At 37.1% G+C, this 10,309-nt stretch overlaps 1 protein-coding gene across 2 annotated transcripts; it reads right to left on the reverse strand.

The window, feature by feature from the left end:
- Positions 1-1,309: 1,309 nt before the first annotated feature.
- On the reverse strand, positions 1,310-9,082 carry SPP1 (secreted phosphoprotein 1). Of its 2 annotated transcripts, XM_002913580.4 has the most exons (7): positions 8,942-9,026; positions 7,749-7,813; positions 7,598-7,636; positions 4,622-4,702; positions 4,287-4,328; positions 2,969-3,247; positions 1,310-2,094 (listed from the first exon to the last, which is right to left on the reverse strand). In XM_002913580.4, exons 2-7 carry the CDS (start codon positions 7,800-7,802, stop codon positions 1,693-1,695), a joined length of 897 nt encoding a protein of 298 aa, XP_002913626.1. In that variant the 5' UTR covers positions 7,803-7,813; positions 8,942-9,026; the 3' UTR covers positions 1,310-1,692. The 2 variants fall into 2 exon arrangements, with proteins under 2 accessions (XP_002913626.1, XP_002913627.1); XM_002913581.4 differs by lacking the exon at positions 4,622-4,702 and having other exon boundaries at positions 1,342-2,094; positions 8,942-9,082.
- Between the last annotated feature and the right edge of the window lie 1,227 nt (positions 9,083-10,309).

The raw sequence follows: 10,309 nt of genomic DNA on the forward strand, positions 1-10,309 counted from the left end.
TGTGTAAAGTAGTCTCTTTCAATATTTAAAAACTTACTAATGTCATTGGTTATCTCCTTGTTTGTATTTCTGATTTGTTTTTTCTGCCTTTCTTCCTTTATTGGGTGAGTTAATGGTTTATCTATTTTGTTGTTGTTGTTTTACAAAAAGTCAGCATTTGGTTTTATCAGTTTCTGCTATTTTTCTGTCTCTACCTCATTACTTTTGCTTTTAAGTTTATTATTTCCTTCCTTCTGCTTTCTTTTGCTTTACTTTGTTGTTCTTTTCTAATTTTTAAGATGGGAGCTCTATTTATTTATTTTCATTTTTTTTTGATGTGTTTGTTGCTGCAAGAATTTAAGGCTATTGTTTTTCTGTGATCACTGATTTAACTATATTCTATTGATTTTGTGTTTTCATTATGATTCTTTTTAAGAAATTCTTCCCCTTAATTTTCCCCCTTTTGTCCTAAATGTTACTTAATAGAGAATTTTAAAATTTCCAAATGGAATTTCTAATTTTCGAAAGAGCAGAGGAGCAAGACATGGAAGTAAAGATGCTTGCTCCACTTCACGCTTCCAGAACTTTTAGCTTTGAATGAAATTGAAAAGCTTGATTATTGCCTGAAACTGCACTTAAAATTTTTCCAATAGAAGGGGACTGTTTATTATCTACAGGTGATCCAAATAGCTATGGGACAAAACTGCTATGGAAACTGTCAGTTTTTCATCCAAAGGCAACAAAGCAATAAATTTACTGAGCAAATTAATGGTGAGTGATGAGAAACAATAAAATTGATTTGTGATTGCAGCTAGGCTTTCATTAGCTTTTATATCAGCTTTGTGAAAATTAGAAAAAGGTGTTCCCCTGGGTGTCAGGGTCCTGCATGGAGGATTTCTGGCTGAACATCAACCCCAACTTGAATCCTATTTCTTGAACTAGGAACCCTAGCTCAGCCAGAAACTGTGGTTGATCTAGCAGACCCTGGATTGCTCTCTACTAAGTTTAGCAGGTTCATTAAAGTAGCAACTGATTGCTAAGACAGTACATCTTGAATGGTCTCACCACAAAAAAAAAAAAAAATGATTATGTGATGGGATAGAGAAGGTGACAAGATAGGGATGTTAACTAATGTTGTGGTGGTGATCATTTTGCAGTATAAGAGTGTATCAAATTATGTGGTGTACCTTAAACTTACACAAGGTTATATGTCATTTATATTTCAGCTTCAGGAAAAAAGAAAAAAGAAAAGAAAAAAAAAGAAAAAGATGCTACCAAACTCATTATATTTGAGACATAAGATTTATTCACACACACAAAAAATAATCACAACCAAATATACACTAATTAAAAAACCAAAAGATTATAGTGACATAAAATTTTATATTCTTTTATAAGTGTGTAAGGTATTTTGTTTGCTTCCACATAAATTTCTATTCATAAAAGAATAGCGAACATTACAATGCGGTGATAGCTTGCATTTCTTATATGAAAAGAACATAGACCAAACCCTGAAGCTTTTAGTTTACAAGGGTGTTACCATGAAGCTACACACTAAACTAATGATCAAAAACGGTACCTATTTCCAGATCCATATACATATACATTCACCAACTAAGCTGAGAAATAAGCATTTCATATTCTTTCCCATCCTGCTACAATGTATTTTTTTCTTTTTACTAAAAGCAGAGTAAGAAATTGCATTTTCTCCTTTTAATTGACCTCAGAGGATGCACTGTCGAATTCATGAGAAGTGCGAAATTTCAGGTGTTTATCTTCCTCACTCTTGGAATCTAGGGCAAGCCCCTTTTCATGGCTTTGAACTATTTGGCTGACAAGTTCACTGCTGACTTCAGAATTTTCCTGACTATCAATCTCATGGGAATGCCTATCGCTCTCATCACTTGCTCTCAGCTTATACTCTCTGGTGTGCCTGCGGCTCTTGGTTTCCATACTGTGGTCATCCAGCTGACTTGTTTCCTGACTGTCTTTCGCGTGGCTGTCCCCGTCAGAAGTCCCCCGCACTGTCTGGGAAAGAAGGACGGCATTGAAGTCATCTTCCGTACTCCCGCTTTTCACAAGTGATGTCAAGTCCTCCTCTGTAGAGTCAGGATACTGAATCACAGAACAAATGGAAGAATTAAATGAAGAACCAGGGATGGGAACATTGTAATTCCGCTTTTTAACTTTTAGGCCAATTTATACTGAAAATTGTCTAAATTTGGCTGAAGCAAAAAACAGGACTAGCAAGTTACTTTGTTTTTTTACCGAGCCTTTTCACATATTCATCTTCTTTAGTTTAATAGATACATCATTATGCATATGATAAAGACTATGACGTAGGTCTCATGATTTCTGCTTTACATAAATGGACAGTGAATTGAAAGTTAAAAAGTCAAATGATTAGTAAGCGGCAAGGCTATGTGTCGAACTCAGATCCTTCGACTATAGATTCAGCACAATTTGCAACTCGACAGTTCTTCTTAGGTATTTAACTTCAAAACATGACCACTGTATTGTGAAAATAATTGCTGTTTTTCAAAGTTTTTTTCTTTAATCTAAAATAGTGAATAGAATAAATACTTTATAGCCAGGATTTGGGAAATAATCATTGTGATTGAGAGACAAAAGTAGGGAGAATTGCATGGACTTAACCATAAAATCACCAAGTGAAAAAAGGTTTTGTGTTCAATAGTCATAAATTAGGGTTGCTGGGGTGGCTCAGCCAGTTAAGTGCCAGACTCTTGATTTCGTCTCAGGTCATGAGCTCAGGGTCATGAGCTCAGCGTGGAGTCTGCTTGTCCCTCTCCCTCCACCTCTACCAGTCCTCCTGCTCTCTCTTTCTCTAAAATAAATACATTTTAAAAATCTTTTAAAAAGTCATAAATAATGCTTACTGAATGAGTGAATGAATGTGAACATGCACACTCTGTTTTCCTAGAATTGGGCTCTAATCATAAATATCTGATGTGTCTGTTTAAGGATTTACCTGGACTTCATGTCTGTGGGACTTCTTAGATCTGGACCTCAGTCCATAAGCCACACTATCACCTCGGCCATCATTTGAGTCTCTTGTGGGGACAGCTGGAGTGAAGAATTGGGTTGCTGGAAAGTCAGTGGGAAAATCCGTGACCAGTTCATCAGATTCATCAGACTGGTTAGAGTCGTCATCTCCGTCATTAGAATCATCGGAATCCTGGCTATCCACATCGTCTCTGTCATCTTCATCCACATCGTCATGGCTTTCATTGGACTTGCTTGAGAGGGTCTAAAAAACAAGATGGCCAGAAAAATTGGGGTAAGGGTTTTTATTTTCCCATAATCTTTAGAGTGCATTAGTCTTTCAAACTAATTTGATTTCAGAATCTTTGCATTCACAACAATGTTTTCAGTGGCTTCTAGGAGCAAAAGTGAGTATCTTCCAATTTCTTTTTTAACACCAGGATAAATGGAACCATAATCTGAGGTATTTTTCTTGCTTTTCCATAAATAATTACTTTCATAGACATTTTCAAGCCATATGACATTTCTTTCGATAACATTGTTTTTCCTTGTTCATATTAGACATTATTTAATTTACCAAATTCAATGATGAAATAAATACAGATACATAATTGTAAATTATCCTTTATTTGAAATGAGAATTCTCGGGAGATGGGAGCATCCATATATTAATGCATGCACTGAAACCTAAAACCACCCCCTTATCAGCATGGATAAGCAAAAGGTGGCTCCATTATGCTTATGTATAAACTGCAACTCAAATCTATCAACCAAATGAACCACTGAACGTCTATTAAACTTCTGATTAGCAAATATACTGGATTATTTATCTAACTTTCCTAATTAGAGATTCTTAAGGAAAATAAATTTAAATTATCTCTTTAGCAAATGTATCAGTAGTCCTAATAAAAAGAATAGCTGTCACAGAAACCATTATGTTAGGAACAGAAATGTTCCCTTAGACAAAATCTTGGCTTTTGTCAGTGTTATTAGATGCTTATCAGATATTAGATAAGACATCTACAGAATACCTTAAATAAAATGCTAAGAGGCTTCGTATTTCAAATAACAGACATTAGTAAGCATTTCCTGCCACACTAAATTTATCTGAAGAAACCTGGTATTTCTGACGTTTAGTAAATACATGTTTTCTTTCTCAGCCAGTTTTAAATTGGAAATTTACTGTAAAATTTGCTAACTGGAATATTGTCAGAATCGAACCCAGGCCATGTCATTAGGAGAAAGAGTGGCTTCTTTCATCTATCCAAGGCATGGTTGGCTTCTGATTCACGGTGAGAACTCACCTTTTGTCGGAAGTCATCAGTTTCTTGAGAGAGCACAGTGTTCTGAAGAAGGAGGGACACATAACAGTTTACATCAAACATGTCTCACACTTTGATTCAAAAGTTAGCCTTTTCTATCCAAAGCAGGCCTTATTTTGTAGCCTCATAAGTAGGCGGCCTTGTAAGTGGGGAAAGGCCAACATAACCAGATCAACTGCTATCCTAAGCTCACGTTTACCAACAGGTGGGAAGGTTCCATTTAATTGGCCTGAATGGCCTGCATGATGCTGGCTACTTTGTGTTGTTCTCTAAATGTGAGACATTTAATTCTTAAAATTAGTTAAAATGAAAAATACCTGTAGTGCTAGGAAAGTCTGCTTCTGAGATGGGTCAGGCTTTAGCCAAGTAGCTACAGCACCTGGGTATTTGTGGTAAAGCTACAAAAAATGTTGCATATTTGTCATTATTAAAAAAGGAAACATAAGATTTTATCACATAAGTGATACACTGAAAAAACAACTATCCTTCACGGATCTTGATGGACAAGCATAAGATGCCAGTATATGGTCAACCAGGGCCTTAGATACTTCTTTTATCATTTCCTTTTTCTTACAGATTCATTTAATATACTCTTACATAGCACTTACTTAGGTCAGGCATCCCTTCAAAGTGATTTACCAATATTTATTCATTTAATCCTCTCAACCCCCTGTGAGATGGGTATCGTTATTATTCCCATTTTACAGATCGGGAGAAGCTCAGCCACAAAGAAGTTAAGTGGTAGCGAGTGGCAGAGCCAGGGTTCAAATCCAGCCAAACTGGCTCTTCGCAGTGACGCATTCTGTGCATGCTGAACACTGTGCGTTCCTGTTCTGTGCTCCCTGGCTGAAACTGCCCCTCAGATAAAAGACATCTAAAGCAGAGGTGCCCTTAATTAGTGGGGATCTTCACTGTTTCCTCTATGGAACAAGGAGGAACTCTCTAAGGCTGTGCTGTCTGCTACAGGATCCTCCGGCCATATAACATGTGGTTATTTCATATAACATGTGGTTATTTCATTTAATTAAAATGAAATATAATTAAAAATTCAGTTCCTCAGTCGCACTAGCTACATTGTGAGTTCATTTGCCACATGTGTCTCATTGCCTTCTGGGCAGACCATGCAGAAATATAATATTATTTTAATAGTAACATCATCGCACAAAAGTTCTATTGCTCCAAGTTGCCGGAGACGTGAATGGAATGGTCTTTCCTTTAGCCAAGTTATTTATCTGGAAAATGATTATCCTAGTGCAGAGGAGTGGAAATTGCTCTGAATAAGTGTCATCTGATGGGCTGTATCACCCAGAGCCAATCCCTTCCCATCCCTGTCATTGAGAATAAGAGCCCTGGCCGTTCCACAGGGTCCCTTTCACAGCCAGCCACCGGGTGGGGGAGGGGCAGGGAGGCGACCGGTCAGGAGCACTTGGGGTTTCCTCCAGGGCTGGCTCCAACCAGAGCAACTTCATATTGGGCTTTTTTGAAAGCTTTTGCTGAAGGAAGGGGCTCCTTGCCTAAGAAAGATGTGACTGCCGCTCTAGGGAGTTACAAGTTTCCCTCTTTTTTCCTTTTAGAAATGTATAAAAATGATATGTAACTATGGTATAACTTATATATATTTAATACATATATTTCCTGATGTTACATGTAATACGGGCTCAGACAGAAGGCATTTATAAGTTAAATTTATGATTTAGAACCAGGTAATATGAAGACAGTATAGATGAACAAAACAAACACATTAACCCCCCCCAACAGTGGTTTACCCTCACAGATAACCGAGGTTCACCTTCAGCGGTATAGCCTTATAACTCACATATTTCCTGCGAGCTCTGAATTGCTAGGATTCTGGAAGGTTGGGTTCTTCACTTATCTACTAAATATAATTGAATATACTGTCATAGCTTTATGGGCCATATTTATTCTATGAAAAGGTACCAATTCTTGCCTCCAATAGTGTAAACTCTATCTTTTCTGGAAATGTTAAGTTTTCTGGCCTATTATTGTGCTTCAATACTTCTTTTCTCAAATCAGTTGGAAAACAGACGTGCCTGTAGGCACCTACTTGCTCACCCAAACACATGCAGCAATATTTCTCCTAATGTCTTTGTTAAGCAATCTCCTTTCAGTGACCCCAGGCAACTCTACACAGGCCTTTATTCTGTTCCTCTGGGATTGAACTCCCTGTGCCTTTTGTCTGAGCTCCTCAGGACAATGCCTGTTTGTTGTTTGCTGGCAGTTTCTCCTGTTTTAGAGGGGCATGTACATCTATGGATTTGGTCTTATGTTCAGTTAGAAAGTTGTTCTCTAAAGTCAGCTGACAAGCGAAATAGATCCAAACAGCATAAAAACCTTTCTTTTTATAATGGGTTTCTTGACTAATATCTTAGGAGACATTATGAATATTATGGTCATACAAACTGTCCAGTGTGTGAGACAAATTTCAAACTTAGTAAAGCAAAAGATGGGGTTTTCTATGTCTAGTGCAGTATAATGACTCATGGAAAGAAAGAGTCACATGTCTTCATAAAATTCCTTTTACATAAATGATAATGGCCCAGAGCATTATTTTATTATATAAAACAACTAGTTTGGTATTAAGAGCATTTATTTACTAGAAACTATACAGATCTTCCTCAACTTGCAATGCGGTTATGTCCCAATAAACCCACTGCACGTTAAAAAAATGGTAGAGCAAAGATGCGTTTAATACATCTAACCTACTGGCCATCATAGCGCCACTTAGCCTACCTTAAACATGCTCAGAATGCTTACATTAGCTTGCAGTTGGGCAAAAACATCTAACGCAAAGCCTATTTTATAATAAGGTGTTGAATATCTCATTTAATGTATTGACTACTCTACTGAAAGTGAAAAATGGCATGGTTGTATGGGTGCAGAATGGTTGAAAGCATTCAGGTGTTTACCTTGTGATGGCGTGACTGACTGCGTGCCTCGACTCTCTACCCCAGCATCACAAGAGAGTATTGGACCATACTTCGCGAGCCCCGGAAACGATCAAGATCCAAAATCTGAAGCATGGTTCCTACTAAATGCAAATGACTTTCCCACCATCGTGAAGTTGAAAAATTGTAAATGGAACCATCAGAAGTCGGAGACCATCTGTAACTGTACTTAATACTGGCTTAGGTTGAAAGCTGGCAGTCAATAAATACTCACCAATTAACAGCATGACTATGAAAATAAGTAAAATGGCAACAAATATGTTTGTGGTGCCTCCCATACAGCTGCTTAAGTAATTTGACTATATGATAAACCTAAAAGATGCTTACCTGCTTTTCCTCAGAGCTCCCGGAATCAGGCTGCTTAATCTTTGAAACAGAAAAGATGAAGAAAGATTACAATGTGAATGTGTTCCTAGCACGGGAGAGTACAAAATTCATTCATTTTGAGAAATTTCCTTTAAGAGTCAGCTGTACTCACGGGAATGGCGAAGGCAATGCCCAAGAGGCAAAAGCAAATCACTGCAATTCTCATGGTGATTTTTCCTGCAAAATATTTTGTAAGGAATATTTGATTTTTTCCTACGGTAAAGCGGTGATACCTCTTTATGCTACCACATTACAAAATCATTACAAATAAAATCTATTTTCTGTAGAATATTTTCTACCTTTTGGAGAAAACTTGTGTTTCAATCACTGTGGTCTTTTGAGTTACTATTTGTAACGCCTCCTCTTTACTCTATCTCTCACTATTAGGCAAGGGAGAGAGGAATCTCACAAGTCTATATTCGACTTCAAAATTTAGAGTTCCAGGGATTATACCATTACTACCTTACAGCTCCAGCTATCTCAGCCTAAAAACTGATCACTAGTAATTTAATTAAAATAATAAGCTAGTGTTGGAATATTTATTTCTCAGGGAAGAAAAACACAGAAAGAAAATGAAACTATACAAAGACACTTGCTTTCTTCATTTTTCCAGCGTGCATATTAAGTGCGATTTTTCGCTTAAATTATTAAAAAGGTACTACTTAGGAAAAATGAGGCTGTCTCAAATCTCAGTCATTTAAAGAAGACATTCTAGAAATTTGAAACAAAACCCAAAACACTGAAAATAGTCAACAGCTTTCCCAGTCAAGATTATAAGTCTGCATAGTGTCATACAGATATTTTGGTGAAAAATTTAACAGCTGAATACAGAAGTAAAATATTCAGAAAGGGTTTTTTTTTTCCCCTTGAAAATAGGATGGATACATTAAATCATTAAAGCATAGCATAATTATTAGCTTACATTACCACTAAAGATCCTTTTCCTTTTAAATGCTTCCACAGCCATTTACCCATTAAAAATAATGTATATATAGTCATTCAAAAGGAGCATAGAATTTTTCTTTTTGTTCTGACTGGAAGAAAGAGTTTCAGTTCTTTTGAGGACTTCAAGTATTTTTGAGTTATATAATCGACTGGCTTTCAAACTAACCGGTTACCTTTCCTCCAGGAAATCTGCAACATATCTGGCATGCTCCATTAAAAGACTAGAACAGTGTAAGTCTGCTTAACAGCTTTACAGTTCAACACTTTTCCTTAGAACTTGCCCTTCCCCCCTGAAAGGAAGCTAAATGCCTAGGACTGCAATGAAGTTGAATGTCTAGGACAGAGGAAGTGCGGGCTTACCTTGCTCTGTGGCTGGCTGAGAAGAGAGCCCAGTCCTGGTTGATGCTGCACTGCTCACCTTCTCTTCCTGCTGCTGACAACCAGGACCTCCCAGAATTTAAATGCTGCTCCAGACATTCTCCACCAACACAGGGAGGCGGAGAAATGTGTCATGAGGTTTTTTTGCCACTGCCCAACCCACATGCTCCCACACTTCCCCCTCTGGTTTTTGTGGTTAAAAAACAAAGAAACAAACTCACAAACTACTCTACAGTTAAAACATTACTGATGTACAATATCATTAACTAGCTTTTTCATTTATGGGATTGGCATTCAGCACCATGGAAGGGCATCTAGGGGTCCTGTAAAAAGGTGGGGAGGAATGACTAGTTCCTTTAGAGAGTTGATAATGTCTGAATTAGAAGGAAAGAGTATTAATATAAATTAGTCTTAAATAAAATGAAATGGAATAGATTTTTGTTTCTTTCAGGTTAAATAACAGATTAAGGTAATATATGCAACCAAATTTGCCTCACAATTACACTTACTTAACAGCGGCAGGGCTATTGTTCAGAGAGGCTCCCTCCACCCTTCGCTAGAGGCTCAGTGTGATTTCAAGTACGCAGCAGCTTGTCATTTTGATAAATGACATTACTAACACTAAATTCTATGTTTATGCCCCCTAAGTTGGATTTACAATGACCTTTCAAGGATACGAATTTTTGTCGCACTGTTTGTTTGAATTGTTTGGAGGTGGTGAATCAGATAATTTGCTATATAAGACCGAAGAATGGTAATTTACTCTCTATACTGCAGAAGTAAAGCAGCTTCTGACTGGGAGTGTTTCTGCTTGAGAAGGCTGCTTCTGGGGCCAGAGTGTGGCTCTGAGTTCCACACTGACACCCATTAGCAATGTGACCTTGGGCAAATCACTTAGCCGGCCTGGTTTTATTTCTTCATCTGTCAAATAAATGCACATGCTATTACCGAGCTCATGGGGGTTGAGAGAAGTTTTAAATGAATCTGTATGTGTAAAACTAACAATGCTTGGCACATATTACACGTATATTTCAAGTCCTGTGTGTGTTAACCATGCCTGCAATTTTTGGGAAGAACATGTAGTCATCATTTGTAATGTCTTTAAGTGGAGTAGGTTATTAGAATGAGGTTTGATGTGAGATCTTTAAACTGTGCACATCAATAGGGTAATTTGCACATCTCTACAGGAATGGATTGATTTATGAATCATCTTTTTTCTAGTTTTTCTCCCAGGATATATAAAGTTTGTTACCTAATAAAATTAAAAACGTTTTTCTATATTAAAAAAAACTTTACTGGTGTTTAAAAGGTATTTAAATGAAAGAAAAATACCGATGAATTTTGAATGTT

Source organism: Ailuropoda melanoleuca, chromosome 11 (assembly GCF_002007445.2).
Source record: "Ailuropoda melanoleuca isolate Jingjing chromosome 11, ASM200744v2, whole genome shotgun sequence".
Classification (NCBI taxonomy): Eukaryota; Metazoa; Chordata; class Mammalia; order Carnivora; family Ursidae; genus Ailuropoda; species Ailuropoda melanoleuca.